The sequence below is a fragment of the Lepidochelys kempii genome, chromosome 6, assembly GCF_965140285.1.
Source record: "Lepidochelys kempii isolate rLepKem1 chromosome 6, rLepKem1.hap1, whole genome shotgun sequence".
Taxonomy (NCBI): Eukaryota; Metazoa; Chordata; order Testudines; family Cheloniidae; genus Lepidochelys; species Lepidochelys kempii.
In genome coordinates this window covers 70,931,464-70,949,519 of record NC_136385.1, presented here as the reverse complement: position 1 = coordinate 70,949,519, position 18,056 = coordinate 70,931,464, and the positions used below count along the sequence as shown (strand labels likewise).

The 18,056-nt window shown below is 41.2% G+C and overlaps 1 protein-coding gene across 1 annotated transcript in view; it reads right to left on the bottom strand.

The window, feature by feature from the left end:
* Window positions 1-18,056, bottom strand: part of LOC140913610 (cytosolic phospholipase A2 epsilon-like) — a 45,544-nt gene that overhangs the window by 10,385 nt on the left and 17,103 nt on the right. Inside the window, 11 exon segments of the mRNA XM_073350337.1 lie at window positions 618-732; window positions 2,985-3,207; window positions 4,086-4,222; window positions 4,977-5,112; window positions 5,837-5,874; window positions 10,235-10,331; window positions 10,465-10,618; window positions 12,286-12,349; window positions 13,391-13,433; window positions 14,332-14,372; window positions 15,423-15,554. Coding sequence (XP_073206438.1) covers window positions 618-732; window positions 2,985-3,207; window positions 4,086-4,222; window positions 4,977-5,112; window positions 5,837-5,874; window positions 10,235-10,331; window positions 10,465-10,618; window positions 12,286-12,349; window positions 13,391-13,433; window positions 14,332-14,372; window positions 15,423-15,554 — 1,180 coding nt within the window.

The following is an 18,056-nucleotide window of genomic DNA, read 5'->3' as shown; positions in this document are numbered from 1 at the left end:
CACTTCCTGTCCATTTCAGATTAATTGATGGAGCAATACTGGATCTGAAAGAGAACATAGATTCAACTTCCTTTTCACCAAGGAAAGGGTTTGTTCCTCCAATGAAAGGGAGACCAGGATGTAATTTGGCTTCTATTCCTTTTGATTTGTCATGCAAAAGAAGCACTGAACTAGTGATAAGTGATCTCCAAAAGGTTCAGAGAATTAGTTTCTTTAAGGGCCTATAAGTTTAGATACGTAACTGAATATCCAGACCTCTGAGGTCTGCAAGTTGTGTCTGGAAATCTCATGAGAATGGGCTCTTACAATATTTCAGCACTCCCTGCTTCCAATTAGGCTGAGGGAGAAATACTGGGAGAACATCTTATTTCATCATAATCCTGCACATTTAACTTCAGGTCCTGGCTAGATCCTAGTGTAGACGTGCACACACAAAAGGAAACACAATAATATATGTACGTTAAAGTATGCAAACTTTGTTAACCCTCCTAATAGGATTGTTTCAGTCACAGGGTGAAAGTTTGGAAGGTTCCTGTGTTATCTAATTGGTTTGTCCAAGCCTAAGTAGGACCTTCTTAGATTTAAACTCAGCTGTAATTCTGGAATATAGTCATTACCTCTAAAATCTTTAGTGGTAATGTTGTCCTTGACATTGAGAGCCAGGTAGATGGGCAGTGGGTTCTGACCCCAATTCACTGCCTGTTGCTGATCTGAGAGTTTATGCTCCTCTTTCTGTTTTTGAAGAAAAAATGGTTAACTGAGAAACAACAAAAATGACACAGGAACCTACTGTAATACTCACTTACAGAATCACAAAGCTCTATTGGGATACTGCAGGTACCGACTCCGGCACACACTGACAGGACTGAACTTTCTGCCAACCCCCACTCCTCCCTCAGGTCAGATCAACAACATAACACACAAGACAACAACTTAACACTAAGATAAGGCTATAGCTCCATGTACTGGTGGAGGTGCTGCCTACACTAATCATTGCACAACTATAACATCTTAGTTCAGAAGTCACTGAAATGTCTGAATTCCCTCCTAGGTTCTCCTCTATGTACTTCACTCACAGGAAGAGAGATTTGGGAAGAAGTCAGGGGCCTCTCAATGGTCTTGGTGAAGGTGGATCCTACTAACCAGCCTACACTCTATTTCAATGTGTGATACTAGAATTTGAAGACTACACAGTATATCTGTAGCATGGCATTTTCATGTATTGTGCAAAAAATAGGAGAGACAATGCTATTTCTACTGTTCTCCTATATTTTAATGTCATCTTTTTAAAATATGATTTTGTCAAGCCACCATGTCAATGACACTCTGCCTAAATTAATTCCAAAGTTTGGGTTTTTTTAGAAAAAGCCAATATTGAGTTACAGTAGAACCTCAGAGTTACGAACACCAGAGTTATGAATTATGTTATGGTTGACTAGTTATGAACTAGTCAACCAAACACCTCATTGGGAACCGGAAGTACACAATCAGACAGCACCAGAGACAAAAATAAAAAAGCAAATACAGTACAATATTGTGTTAAACTAAGAAATAAAGGGATAGCAGACCTTTTCTTCTGCATAGTAAAGTTTCAAAGCTGTATTAAGTTAATGTTTAGTTGTAAACTTTTGAAAGAACCACCATAAAGTTTTGTTCAGAGTTACAAACATTTCAGAGTTATGAACAACCTCTGTTCCCAAGGTGTTCGTAACTCTGGGGTTCTACTGTACCTATAGTGAAAAAAAAAGATCTGAAATGAAGTATATTTTTGAAATGATCTCTCAAAACAGCGAAACAGATTTTTATCAAATTTTATAAAATAACTTCTGGCCCGAGAAGAAGAATGAAAAATGTCACATGAAAAAGGGGCTTGGTTTTGCCCATTTAGTTTGAAAGGGCTTCTTTCACCATTAGTGTGGCAATACCACTGAGATTTTTCAAGCTTTGCTTGTGCACATCTTATGATAACTTTCAAAGTTAGCCACAGAAACACCTGCTTGAGATAAAATCCAAAACCACTGCCACAAGCTGACGAACAGCAATTTTAAAGGTCCTGTAAGTTTAAGGTCTGACAGAGCAATAGATCCACTATATTTTTTTAATGACTGTATTGAACATACAATGTATTTTAATACAGTTGAACCTCACTAACACACACCTTGCTAAATCACACCCCTTATAACCCCCACAAAAATTGACAGTCTTGCTCCAGTTCTCAGCAAAGATTTAATAGCCGATGCTGTAGGGGAACTTCAGGGCACTAAAATTTGTTTTTTGGGTTTTTTTTACAAAATATGTTACAGAACATTTACTAGTATATGCAGTGTTGTTGTGGCTGTGTCGATCCCAGGATATTTGAGAGACAAGGTGGGTGAGGTGAGCTCTGGCTAACTGTCTCACTAACAGAAGTTGGTCCAATAAAAAATATTACCTCAGCCACCTTATCTCTTTAATTTACGAATATACTCTGGATTATTAGCCTATCAGTGGTTCTCAATCTTCTCTATACTGATACTCCTTTTCCACAACAAAAACTTACCCACCCACATCTGAATTCCCCTTTAATTTAGTCAGGATCTAGCCAGGTTGCCCTCTGCCATTTCGCTGCGTGAGAAGGGCAAGAGGGTTGCAACCCTTCAGGTTGTGAATCCCTGTCCTAAATAATTAACCTGAAACCACAGTTGAGAAAATACATGAAAATGCAGTACGTGTTTCATTGCCCTTGATTTGTTATTCTTCTGTTTGTTCATTTATTCACTAAGTCACAAAATTTAGTAACTCACTCTGTATCTCTCTGTCATTAGCATGTGATCGTAAAGTCCTATTCTGTGCATGAGGTATTGATTTGCCATCAATCCAGTGGAATTTCTTTGAGTGAATAACTATAAAGATATTGAATGGCTCTCTCTTCCTAGGGTTTAATTTTCTCCTAATTTTTAGAAAGAGAACATAATCCTTACTGAAAAGAGGGATGTATACAGTACCTCATCATTCAACATGGATTCAATCATGAGCCCCCAGAGATCTATAAAAGATGTCTTGTATCCTGCTTGGGTGCGCTGACTCAGCTCCCTATGATAATTCTTCAGACTTTCCAAGGAAAAAGCACTCATTTTGGATTTGGATGCTTGCTTCCGAGCTTCAATGATTAGCTCCCCTAGATCCTTCTGTGACCAATCATCATCTTCATACAAGTTTGTCATGGTCCTGGGAACAGGAAATACCATGTTAAAGACAACAGCGAATTAGAATTAGGAGACTGTGAAACTCAAAGGATCTATGTGGCAGAGCTTCATGCAACCTTTTTTCAGATTCACTTCACTTAAGCTAACTCACACCATTGATGTTTTGTTTAGAGTTTCAGAGATGAACAAATTCCAAAGCCCAGAGGGAAACTCATCTGACAACACTGGGTTTTGGGTCAAAGATGTGCAAAGCCACATGATTTCCAAGTTTCAACATGGTTTCCACCCAATGCAAAAAAAATTCAGTTGAGGTTCACTGTCAAAACTCAACACAGGTTTGCTTGAAACTTTACCCAGGATTGAGGAAATGTTCACAAATCTCTGGTAAACTCTCCTTGTTTCATCTGGTAATTTTTACTCCACTCCATTCAGAATATATACTGTATGGTAGGCTATCCAGTGACTCCCCACTGATATTCATGAATGGGGTTAGATTACCTAAAACGATCATTATTTTTGCTAGCTGAAATCTAAGTGCCAGGAAAAGAACTATTAGCTAGAAAATAAGAAAAATTTAGGTGAAAATGTTCTGAAGTATCTATAGGAGCCTAAGTCTCATTTTCAAAGGTGACATGGGAGCCTAAATCTCATTGATTTTCAATGAGACTTAAGGTCCCAAGTGCCTAAATCATTTTTTAAAATGGGACTTAGGCAACTTTGAAAATTTTACCCTTAGGCCGTGTCTACAGGAACTGTAGCTGAATAGCTAGGATGCTGTAGCTATGCTGGCATAACGCTGTAGTGTATTTCCAATCAAGATAACCTATTCCTTGAGCACTTCTCTCTCCCCCAGAAGCTTATAGAAGGATCAAATAAAATCTTATAAAATGAGCTCCTTACCATGTTGTCCCAGATGAGCCAGTGATGTATGAAACACAGTCGAGAACATTCAGTTTCTGAAGACCCAAAATGCTGCCATACATGGCTGTCAAAGCTCTTATCCCACCTCCTGTTGTTGTCACAGCCACAACTGGCACCTGTTCAACACACAATGGCAGAAAGTTGGTGACAAACAACACTGAGGAGCATTAATGGTTAAAAAGGAGAAAGATAAACAAAAGGTGAGCAAAAAATAAATCTGATCTGTGAGTGGTTACAGCATTCCCATAAATTGTGGCACAGCAAAATAATACAAGAAGGGCGGCCCTGCATATGCTTCATTCTAAATTGTTTGATACTCTCCTTGCTGCTGAATACAGTGAAGTTCAGATTCTTCCATTGTCAAAGTGGGTTGTTTTTTTAAAAATATGTATGGTAATTGGGGTCAAACTCACAGATCTGGGATTCTCCTAAACAGGGTATTCACCCGGAGGCCAACATAGGAATATAGGATTTGCCAGTCCAGACTAGAACACTGGTCTGTCAAATTTGAGACCTCCTTGGCCTGAACAGGACCTGGAGAGAAGACTTCCTCATGGAATGCCCTTCTCCTGGGCTGAATGGGGGACTGAAGGGGGTAGAACACTCATGTGCCTATTGTCCTGGCCTGGGGAAAGGAGAGAGAAGGATCCCCTAGGTATTGCCTTTCTACACAGGACACACACTACTTTCTCAGTCCCCCTCCAACAGCACATCACTCATTGTAACCAGCACCAACAGTGACTCCCACTGAAAGACCATGAAAGACTCCCCATTGATTTCAGTGGGCTTTGGACCAGGCTTTTGGTACCCAACAGGACTCAGCATTCATCTGGGGCAATACAGGACACAAGATTCTTCTGCCTCAACTACCTCATGGTCCTTCAGATCCTCCTCTAGCCGAAGAACCTTCTTCAGAGCAGCAGCAACCAGTTTCTTCCGATTCTTCAGAAAATTCTGTTCCTCTGTGCACAGGTCAAATCCCAAACGTACATCTAGTTTTCTTGAGCTGTTAAACAGGCCCTGAGTCCTGAAGCCAAGGAAAACCCACAAATTATTATCTGTTGTAGTCAATTTCAAGTCTCTCTCTCTCTCTCTCTCTATATATATATATATAACCTTGGATATGTTTACAGAAAAGACATTCCAACACCTCTGTATAGACAGACTAATGTAAGAAATGAGATAGAGAAAGCAATATGTGCTTAAATTTAATTCAATAAGTGATCAATGGGACTAGAAGCATGTTTAAAGTTAAGCATGGGTTTATGTGCTTTGCTGGATCGGGGCCAAAAAGCTCAGCACCTTGCTGGGTAGAGCCCTAATCTGTGTACCATATAAGAACAAGGCTGTGGGAAGGGAGATGACGCCAGACCAGCCAGTGTGTGTACAGATTTCTAATTGCTAGTTTGACTGGTGCTTCTATGGCATCTAATGAAAGAGTTGCATTAAAATGATTAGCCTATTCGCAATGTGCTGCGTTTCATGACATATTCTCATCTGCTGTTGAAATCAACTACAGGTTATTCTGTTTTGTTAAATGATTGCAGCAAGACATTATTCCCCAGCAAGGAAAGGGAAAAGCTCTGCTGACATTATCCACTTCCAAAGAATAAGTGCCCTTCTCTTGCAATTGACAGATCCCCATGCCTGTATGGAGCTCTACTGATTTCAGTTGGGCCCTGTGGGGATCTATCCACACAGATCCAAAAGCAAGATTGGGACTCTCTTACCATTCTTTTGTCTTCACATGCAAATCAAACGTTCTGGTCTGAAAACCAAGAAAGCAAAAATTATAAGAGTCATCATATTTTTAGGCTTGTGTGTCCTCTCAGCCTTGGGATGAGTTTTACCTGCACCACAATTAGCACTGAAGCCACAGAGCCTGACCATCAATAATTCGAGAAATACAGTTATAGACAGACTCAAAACTAGAGCTGTGCGAATAACTGATTTTTCAGTTTACTGGACAATGCAAAACAAAAAATGGAGGGGGGGAGGGGAATTGTTTCAAATAGACCCGAAATGAATTTTTTTCCAGTTTTTTGGCTAACTGAAAAGTTTTTAAAAATTGTTTTGGATTGAATTAAATGTTACAGTCAATCCAAAATAATACGTTTCACTTCCAAGTTTTTAAATCTTTTTTCACAACTAAAATTGGGGCAAATTTGGAAACAAAAAGTTATTTTGAATTGAAAAAATCAAAAGCCTTTCATTTCAAAAATGTATTTTTCATTTTTTTTTTAATTTATTGCGGGGGAGGATTTCAACTGAAACAACACAGCATATTCAACACAAATTTGTGAAAAGTCTTCATCGACTCAAATCTGTATTTTTCATAAAAAAAGTTTCATCTGAAAAATTTCACACAGTTCTACTCAACACCACTAGTTAATCCTCAGTCTACTATTTTAACTCAATCTTTCCAATGTTTTCAGGCACCTGTACCAGTTTAAAAGACATAAGGCCTCAGCCAGTAATTGCCACCTTTAATTAAACTACGCATATCAATGTATGCTCTAAATACCAGACTAATTAGCCATGGACATGGGTTAATAATGGGCCAGAGCTTCAGCTATTATAAATCAGCGTAGTTCCATTGAGGTCAATGAGACTATGCTAATTTAGGCCATCTGAGATTCCAACCCTCTAGGTGCAAACTGATTTTTTACATTCATTTATTGTGTGTGTGTGTGTGTGTGTGTGTGTGTGTGTGTGTGTGTGTGTGTGTGTGTGTGTGTGTGTGTGTGTGTGTGTGTGTGTGTGTGTGTGTGTGTGTGTGTGTGTGTGGATTTCACTCTGGTTTGTGGTTTTAATTTGAACTCCATTTCTCTTGTCTTCACTGATGAAAAAGGAGGGAGTGGAAGAAGGAAGTAAATCCCTCCCCGAAGCAGGTAGAGTTAAGCTGATGCACAGAGCACAAAGAAATTCTCCTGTTACAGGAAAGTCTGGTAGCACCACCTTCTATTAAGGTTGCCCAAACTTCCCATTATAGACCCTGTGTTTTCAGTTGTTTGTAACTTTGCCAGGTTTTAATGTTTGAGCTAAAAATTTTCCATGCTGGGTTTCTGCCTCAGGATGAATATTTTTGGAAAGCTTCAGACAGTGCGGTTCAGCCATTTCCAGGAATGAGTTTAAGGAAAAATTATTTTTTTTGTTCATGTTAGAAAAATTCTTATAATATTTTCATTGGAAGTTGCAGTGCCCCCATGCTTTGGAGCAGGGACTTGAAATTTGGCTTTTCTGTCAAGGATGTGCCATTTGTTATTCCCATGAAAATGCACCCAAATTTGACTAAATTCTAATTCTGTGAAACAAAAGCCAGACCAAGAAGAAAGACAAAAGTGGGATTTATGGGGGTGGGGGGTGAGACTAGAACTGACTGGGCAAGGATACTGGGACTGGAAGGTGGGCCAGGGGAGACTGGGAGGCAGTGGGACACTCAAACTGACTGATTGCAGGAAGATTGGTTTTGAGGCTCTGAGTGGGTGGAGAATGGGACTGAGAGTTGGGGTGAAGATTGGGACTGGCTAGGCAAGGAGATTGGGATTGAAATGTGAAGACAGGGTGTGGAAAAGAGGGGACTAGGCCATGGACAGGTGGAAAGAGATGGAGGAGAAGGGATCAATCTTGGGGAATGGACAGAAGGATCTGTGACCACTAGACATGCTAACCTGCAGAGCTTGGAATGGAACCCAGCATTCCTGAATCTCTAAATTCCTCTGCTCTCAGTAAATATCTGTGAAACCCACTAGCAAAGGGCATGTGTCACATCCCCTTCTAGTGCTGTTCCATATAGAGGATGACAACCATTATTTTTCAGTTTGCCATTTTTAAAACATTGGAAATTACAATTACAAAAAAATCAGTAAAAGAATATTAAGTTTTCACTGTCAACCATTCACAAGTTAGGAAATGCCACAATTAAGGTTACCTGTGCAACCTTAATTTGGCCTTTTGTGCATCCACATTATGATACAGTCTTTAATTTTTGATTAAACTATTTTTCCCCACAGGACCCCTGGTTCATTCAGTGCTCAGAATGGATCTGCTCTGGGGATGCATCTGGGTAGTAAACTAAAGACAACCCCTCTGTGGGACCCCTGTCTCATTTGTTGCAGAAGCTGGAAGTGTAGTGAATGGTGTACAGAAGATTAGAAGATGAGAAAGGATAGTCTCATGGTTAAGGCAGTTGAATGCTGTCCTGAAGAACTGGATTCTAATCCCTGCCTGTTCTACAGAATTCCTATGTGTTGCTGAGCAATTAATTTAAACCAGATTTTTCACAGGTGGTCATGAATTGAGGTCCACCTTAAGACCTTGTGATCTGATTTGCAGAAGTGGGGACACTTTGGACTTCAACTCCACTCTATCTCAGTTCTCCATCTGTAAAATGGGGATAATAATAGCTGTTCCTCTTGCAGGGCTGTTGGGAACATAGGCGCCGACTCCATGGGTGCTCTGGGGCTGGAGCACCCATGGGGAAAAATTAATGGGTGCTCTGCACCCACCGGCAGCCAAGCTCGCTCCCCCCGCCCGCCCCACCTCACCTCACCTCCGCTCCACCTCCTCCCCTGAGCGCACCATGTTCTCGCTCCCCCCGCCCGCCCCACCTCACCTCACCTCCGCTCCACCTCCTCCCCTGAGCGCACCATGTTCCCGGTCCTCCGCCTACCTCCCAGCACTTGCCGCCGGCAAACTAGCAAGCTCTGGGAGGGATGGGGAGGAACAGGAATGTGGCACACTTCGGGGAGGAGGCGGGGCTGGGGCAGGGATTTGGGGAAGGAGTTGGAATGGGGGCAGGGCAGGGGTGGGAGGGGTGGGGCAGAGGTGGAGTTGGGCTGGGGCTGGGGACAGAGCGGGGTCAAGCACCCACCGGCATGATCAGAAGTCAGCGCATATGGTTGGGAGGATAAATTAATCAGTGTTTCTGAAACACTCAGATACTATTATGATGAGTAAGGCTACGTTTTAGACGCGGATATTTTTAGTAAAAGTCATGGACAGATCATGGGCAGTAAACAAAAATTCATGGCCCATGACTTGTACTATACCCCTGACTAAATCTTGGGAGTGCTATGGGTGGGCGTCCCAGAGGGTGAGGGGGGCCACAGGTGCTCGGGGGGCAGTCTAGGGAGCATCGCGAGTGCTGGGGGGAGGTCCAGGGGCACCACGGTTGCTCAGGTGGGAGCAGCCCGGGACCCCCACTGGTGCTGGGGCGGGGGTGTGGTTGGCGGGGCTTGCAGGCTCCCTACCCGGCTTCTTGGAAGTGGCAATATATGCCTCTCTATGCTCCTAGAACTGCAGCCAATGGGAGCTGCGGGGACGGTGCCTGTATGCAGAGGCAGCATGCTGAGCTAGGACATGCAAAGGGGATGTTGCCACTTGCGGGGAGCCCTCTCAAAGTAAGCACCGCACAGAGCCCTCACCCCCTTCCACGCCCCCAACCCCCAGCCCTGAGCCCCCCCACCAAAACTTCTCCTGCTGCTGCTAGGGTGGGCGGGGCGTGGCGTGGCGTGGCCCAAGGTTGCCCCAGCAACGGCCGGTGCAACTGGCCCAGAGGCTGCCTGAGCTGCTCAGACAGCTCCGGAGCCATCCGCACCAGCTGCTGCAGAAGGCACGGAGGTCACAGAAAGTCCATGACCTCCTTGACAAACTTGCAGTCTTAGTGATGAGCACCATACAAAATCCCATGAGGAAATTAATAATTGTGTCTTTGGAGCAGGGTTTGAATAGTGGGGAGTAGATGAGGCCACAAATTTAAAGAGGAGAGATCAAAATATTGAACAACTGCTTATTAAATGAGCACCATCCATCCTGTGAGCTGAATGAGGCAAAGGTCCTGTGGGAAAAAATAGCATGTAGTCATATAATTAAAAATGGTATTATAATGCATCTGCTCAACGGAACTGAACTGAAGTTATACAGGCAATCTTAATTCTGGTATCTCTTAACTTTCCAGTGCTTGACTTTGCAACCTTCATGTTCTTTTAACAAGTGAATGTGTCTGTGTGTAAGCAACAACATGTAAACTGACTGGAGTTTAATGACAATGCAAAGTTATTTCCCTGTAAGTTGAAAGCATCCTGGTTTGGTATTTATTCTATAAAGATTGGTGGGTCAACACTCACCTCTCCTATTGTTACTTTATCTTGAATGGGAAGTGAATTCAGAGCTAGAGTCAGGGACTCACTTTCATCTTGACTTGAGGAAGACTAAAAAGAAAATGGTAGGGGAGGTTAATTGTAATACAACAAGGAGGAAATGGTTAAACATTTTGCCCCCATACTTCCAAGTCCCCAGAAAAGATAAACCAATGAGCTGTGTTCATAAAGGTCTGTAATGATAACGTACCACAGAGAGCTGTCTCATCTTTGGTAGTGCAATGCCCAGCTCTGAGTGATTATACTTGATATAGTGAAATCTGGCAGGAGAAGCAGGACAAAGGTAGGAGCTCAGTGAAAGGTTCTGGGTTCCTTCATAGGATCCTTCCATTGTAAATGCGAATTTTCTTTCTAAACAGGTGACAAAACAAACATTGAACCCATGATTATCACATCTTTAACTAATTTAAAACAACATTTCAGAGTTCTCTACATTAAGTTCATAATGTGGATGCTGCTTAATAAGCCAACAATGTTCCAAGACACCATATAAACCATGTATCCATAATGTTTTATAGCCATAATAAACATTGTCTAGGGGCCCAGTCCTATGAGCACCATCAACTCCCAGTGAAATCAATGAGGGGACTTGGCATCTCTCACAATCAGGCCATAAGGCATTTACACTGTAGAGTACAAGGGAGTTCCATATAAAAGGGATTCATGTAACTGGGAGGATTGCCCTATAAGAGAGTCATATTACACTCCAATACAGAAAAGCTCTTCTACTATACACTACACTCATTTTGACAGCCAGTGGTTTAGGTGACATAAACAATTATACTGATTTATCTGTGCATCTTGACTTCAGTTTTAGTTCCTTTATGAAACAATCTCGTTATATTCTAACGATCTGCACTATAATTCTTGCTTGGAGTGTTAGAGCATTGCAGTAGCAGTTCTTTCACTGCTGGTGAGATACCAGACATTCAAAACCCCTGGTTTCAGTTGATTATAACTTTATCTGGAAATTCCTGTTTCTGGAAGGGTGGGATTTTCAAACCAGCTCAGTGCTGGCATACCTCAGTTCACAGTGAAATCAAAGAGAATCCAACCCTTCATCTACTTGATTATTCTTCAGTTAGCTAGGGAGTGTTAAAACATTTTTAGCTCTTATGCAATGTTTTAGACACTTTTGGCACTCAGAGAATTCAAAAGTTTGTCTGTATAAACTTAAAAATTGGTATTTACAGTAGATAGGTTTGGTTTGGGCCAAACCTCTCCATTCTCTATGAACAACAGGAAAAGTACCACATCAATCCACATATTTAAGACTATATAGGCCAACCATGGAATCCCTAAAAGAATTTTCTCAGTCAAGGAACTTGGCTCTGATCTAGCATGAGAGCAAGTGTCCCTGACTTCAGTGTGAAGATCCACATGCTTACATGTTTTGTTGGATCAGGGACCAACACATGATATTTTAAAAGTTGCATTACAAATCCATAAGGCTATGGATATAGAGGAAACAAAATGGCTATGCACAGCCGAAGATGTGCAATGAGTATCTCAGGTAATATAGAGTATATTTCAGGTCTCAAACTGCTGGTATTTTTGTCTGAAAAGGGCAATTAGAAATTTTTAAATTGAGAAAAGAGCTTTGTTTCTCACCCCACTTACTCCCATCTTCTCTGAACTCAAACACCTGGAGGCATTTCGCTCCAACTCTTGGAATAGATCAGGCATGGAAAATTTCCTCTCCATATATGAATGTTTCAGAAAACCATGAGCATCCGGCAACAGGATGCTGTGATGGAAACTATTCTGTTTAATTAACTACAGTTGGTGTTCAATTGTGAATGCTGTAATACTCCCTATAGGTTGTCTGATCATTTAGAACCTGATCCAAAGCCCATAGGACTCGATGGGAATTTCTCCTTTCCTTTAAAACACCAAATGCCCTTACTGTAATGCATATCAACAAATCACCCCAGAAATGGTAGATACTGTTCTGTTGAAATTTTGCTATAAAATTTTAACCAGTTTCATCCAACTCTACCAGTTAAGGAGGTACTAACCTGTGGATTCCTTCTTTATCCTCCCCTCATCCACCTGAACTTCCAAACAGGAAACTTCACGAGACTGTACCAGAGACAACGAATAAAAGATAGATAAAATGACACAAACAAAACTAAATCTGATTCCCCTGCTAGTCTCTTGCTATCCAGATGGGAAGGAGGTGGGGGTGTTGTGCAGACTGCAAGATCAGCCCCTGGGAGGACTAATTACTCCATGATGCTTTGCAACAGCTTCCAATGAAAGTCTCTGGAGAGACTCGTGTCTAGTCCTCAGCTGAAGGGATGGTGGGTTGAGACTTACTATATGACTTCTAGGATGGGTGTATATGGATGGAGAAAACAGAAGTATCCTCAGGCCTGCACCAAGGAGGCAATAGATTCCCCAGGAAAAAAAAAGAGAGAAAGCTACTGAAATAACAGCTGTAATTGAAAGGACCAGCCACAGAAGAAGCTTTACAGTTATATAGATATATTGCTACCTCATACCAGCCACACTATCGGTAATGGTGTATGGGAAATCTCACAGCTAGTCCAATTTTAGCTTCTCCCAACAGGAGTCACTCTAGATAATGGAGCAGGAACACTGGCTGTGAGGATGCTCACAGCTGTACCACTTCTAGTCTTTGCCATTCGGTGACACTCTGTGGGACTGTGGAGGAGCGCGGCTTGGGGCAGTTCACAGCTCTTCCAGTTTCTCCTAACATGGGAGATGTGCGGGAGAGCGGACTGTCATGTTCACTGATTTTAGAGTAACAGCCGTGTTAGTCTGTATTTGCAAAAAGAAAAGGAGGACTTGTGGCACCTTAGAGACTAATCAATTTATTTGAGCATAAGCTTTCGTGAGCTACAGCTCACTTCATCCGATGCATCCGATGAAGTGAGCTGTAGCTCACGAAAGCTTATGCTCAAATAAATTGGTTAGTCTCTAAAGTGCCACAAGTCCTCCTTTTCTTTTTGTCATGGTCACTGGGATCCAATGCCAGCCTATTTCTCAGAAGAGATTTTGTGTTGGAAGGATAACTGTGGGGCAACTCGTTCTCTGTTCAAAGCAGTATGATGTGCATTACTATACAGTAGAGGAAAGATAATAGAAAATAAAAATTACCACTAATACACCATTGGTAGCAATGTTTTCAGGAAGATCTGGACTAAAAAGAAAGAAATAAATATATTCAGTTCATAACTAGTATTTAAATAATAATTTAAGGACATGAATTGCCATTTTTGTTCTTTATTTGTATTTTGCTTATTTTAATTTTTATGTCACTCTTGGAAGTGTTGGGTCTGACAGCACAGGCTAGCAACAGGAGTAATTCTCAATGTGTGTTCCAGTTTTCCTCATATTCCTGTGAAACTCTAAAGAGATCTGGCTTTTTAAAGCTCCTGCTATTCCAGTACTAGAGCTGTGCTGAGCAGAGACTGCTGATTGTGCGAAAAGAGGGTAGTTTTCAAATGTACATCAAGCTGAATTTGCTGACAGGTAGAAACCACTGAATATACTCCATTGGCCAAAAATATCCACACTTGACTCTGGAGGACCAGAGCTGAAAGGCTAATGAATTAGTCCAACATGTCATAATAAGCATAAGGAGACAATTTTTCCCCATTCACTCTGAACATCAATAGCAAAACTAAATTTAAAACTGAGATATACATGCCCATCTTATTATTTCACAGAAATGGGTTAGAAGCCTTTTTAGTACTTAAATCTGTTTTAAATGCCAAATACAGACCAACTGGTGGGGGAAATCAGCAGACATTCCTGCACTTCCCTCAATTTTCATTTTAGCTTTAAAATTCACCTGGATGCCTAAGTGTGACCTCATTAAAACAACATTGCCAACTATTTCACTACTCAATGCCATTCAGAAACATCCAGCTAATGTACTTGTCCAGTAAGGCTGAACATACACTATCAACTACATCCACATGGGTCTGGCCACGTGGCTTTAGGTGAAAGCAAGTGTACAAATCATGTTCCTTGTTGTTAATTGATCTGATGCCTCTATCAATTATGTTATTTGACAACACTTGGATTTTTCTCACCTGCTCTCCATTGTGAATTCAACCTCTAGCTCTTCCTTTCCCTAAAAATGGAAATGAATTAAGTCATTACATGATTACTCTTCTCCATAAAGATACTGTATAAATCTGACCCCTTGATATGCATAGAACTTCCGCAAAGTAACTTTTCCCTCGTCTTGGTGCAAATGCAATGTGCTTCATTTTCTTCAGTTTCAATCTAATTTATATTATATCCATTATATTATTCTGCTTTCCAGTAGCTGATTTTCCCATTACCAGGAGAGGCTTTTGAAATAAGTCACACCTGTCACTCTCTTTTCCCTCTTTGGGGAATGATGAAGAGAGAGAAATATTTCTGAATGAGCAATAGACAGCTTCACCTGTCTTTGAAAACTTTCCTTACCTTAGCAGCAACAGTACCTAACCTGCTTGGTCACAATACACCACATAAGTCATCAGACATTAAACTTTCCTTTCAACTGACCTTACATTCTACTGACAATAATTTGTCACTTAAGAAAACATGAAATACGGGGCCCAATTTTCTGATATATGTACCCAAATCTGAATTTGGAGACTTAAATTATAAAATTGGCATTAATATTTCTCAGAGCACCCCAGCATAGAATCAGTTTGTATTTACCACAAAGATGTGGATTTAAGTCCTATTTAGACATTCATGTTTGAACATTGGGCTCACAGTACATAACTGCTGCATCAGTTGTTTCTGTGTCAGTGCATAATAGATCCACAGATCAGAACCACTAGCTCCAACTGCAAAAGAGCCTCTAATGCCATTAGGGGTGAAACTACAGTCTTTGGCTGGTTCAGCCTTGCTATGAAGATCAGCAATAAGACAGACTTGGTCAACAGTGTCAGATTCTCACCAACATCCTTTAAACAACTGTGTGAAGGTGCTTGTCCACACTTTTATTTTAAATACAGAAACAATGTTGTGGTGTCTTACAATGAGGCAAGCTGAGAAGTTGATATGGGGAGATGGCTAATACTGTAAGTACACAGCAAGGAAAAAATAAGTTTGAACATTTACGGGGAAAACTGAGATAAGTGTATCCTTCTTATCAAGTTCTGCCTTTGATTTCAGTCCTCACCTGTGGATTCACCAGAAAGTTCAGCCGAACTGTTTCTCCAAGTTGGATTTTAGATACATCAAAAAAAACAGTGAGGAGATGGTCATCTGGAGTGTGTTCATCTTCATCACAGACTTTCAGCTCCAGGATATTCTAGAAACAAAAGTAAGATAAATCTTAAAAGTGTAGGAAACAGAAGTTCCAGCCCTCACAAGTGGGGAAATGAACTGCAGAATTCATAGAATCATAGACCTTAAGGTCAGAAGGGACCATTTTGATCATCTAGTCTGACCTCCTGCACAACACAGACCACAGAATTTCACCCACCCACTCCTGTAACAAACCCCTAACCTATGTCTGAGCTACTGAAGTCCTCAAACCGTGGTTTAAAGTCTTCAAGGTGCAGAGAATCCTCCAGCAAGTGACCCGTGCCCCATGCTGCAGAGGAAGGCAAAAACCCCCCAAGGCCTCTGCCAATATGCCCTGGAGGAAAATTCCTTCCCGACGCCAAATATGGCAATCAGCTAAACTCTGAGCATGTGGGCAAGACTCACCAGCCAGATACCCAGGAAAGAATTCTCTGTTGTAACTCAGATCCCACCCCAGCTAACATCCCATCACAGGCTATTGGGCATATATACCGCTAATAGTCAACGATCAATTAATTGCCAAAATTAGGCTATCCCATCATTCCATTTCCTCCATAAACTCATCAAGCTTAGTCTTGAAGCCAGATAGGTCTTTTGCCCCCACTACTCCCCTTGGAAGGCTGTTCCAGAACTTCACTCCTCTGATGGTTAAAAACCTTTGTCTAATTTCAAGTCTAAACTTGCTGGTGGCCAGTTTATATCCATTTGTTCTTGTGTCCACATTGGTACTGAGCTTAAATAATTCCTCTCCCTCCCTGGTATTTATCCCTCTGATATATTTATAGAGAGCAATCATATCTCCCCTCTACCTTCTTTTAGTTAGGCTAAACAAGCCAAGCTCTTTGAGTCTCCTTTCATAAGACAGGTTTTCCATTCCTTGGATCATCCTAATAGCCCTTCTCTGTACCTGTTTCAGTTTGAATTCATCCTTCTTAAACACGGGAGACCAGAACTGCACACAGTATTCCAGATGAGTGCCTTGTATAATGGTACTAACACCTCCTTATCTCTACTGGAAATACCTCGCCTGATGCATCCCAAGACCACATTAGCTTTTTTCACAGCCGTATCACATTGGCGGCTCATAGTCATCCTGTGATCGACCAATACTCCGAGGTTCTTCTCCTCCTCTGTTACTTCCAAGTGATGCGTCCCCAACTTATAATAAAACGTTTTGTTATTAATCCCTAAATGCATGACCTTGCACTTATCACTATTAAATTTCATTCTATTACTATTACTCCAGTTTACAAGGTCATCCAGATGTTCCTGTATGATATCCCCATCCTTCTCTGTATTGGCAATACCTCCCAGCTTTGTGTCATTGGCAAACTTTATTAGCACATTCCCACTTTTTGTGCCAAGGTCAGTAAAAAAAAAAGATTAAATAAGAATGGTCCCAAAACCAATCCCTGAGGAACTCCACTAGTAACCTCCTTCCAGCCTGACAGTTCACCTTTCAGTGTGACCCGTCGTAGTCTCCCCTTTAACCAGTTCCTTAGCCACCTTTCAGTTTTCATGTTGATTCCCATCTTTTCCAATTTAATTAATAATTCCCCATGTGAAACCATATCAAATGCCTTACTGAAATCAAGGTAAATTAGATCCACTGCATTTCCTTTGTCTAAAAAATCTGTTACCTTCTCAAAGAAGGAGATCGGGTTGGTCTGGCACGAAATACCTTTTGTAAAACCATGTTGTATTTTGTCCCAATTACCATTGACCTCAATGTACTTAACTACTTCCTCCTTCAAATTTTTTTCCAAGACCTTGCATATTACAGATGTCAAACTAACAGGCCTGTAGTTATCTGGAACACCTTTTTTCCCTTTCTTAAAAATAGGAACTATGTTAGCAATTCTCCAATCATACGGTACAACCCCTGAGTTTACATTAAAAAAATCTTGCTAATGGGCTTGCAATTTCGTGTGCCAGTTCCTTTAATATACTTGGATGAAGATTAACTGGGCCCCCCGATTTAGTCCCATTAAACTGTTCGAGTTTGGCTTCTACCTCGGATGTGGTAATATCTACCTCCATATCCTCACTCCCATTTGTCAACCTAGCATTATCCCTAACTTCCTCATTAGCCTCATTAAAGACTGAGGCAAAGTATTTGTTTAGATATTAGGCCATGCCTAGTTTATCCTTAACCTCCACTCCATCCTCAGTGTTTAGCGGTCCCACTTCTTCTTTCTTTGTTTTCTTCTTATTTATATGACTATAGAACCTTTTACTATTGGTTTTAATTGCCTTTGCAAGGTCCAAACTCTACATGGCTTTTGGCCTTTCTCACTTTATCCCTACAAGTTCTGACCTCAATAAAGTAGCTTTCCTTGCTAATCCCTCCCATCTTCCACTCCTGGTAGGCTTTCTGCTTTTTCTTGGTCACCTCTCTGAGAAGAATTAAAAGGTGAGTGATAAAATGAGACAGAGAAAACAGGAAAGGGGATGTTTGGCAGTGACCCAGCTGTGAATAAGTATATTTAAAGTCTAAATAAAATAT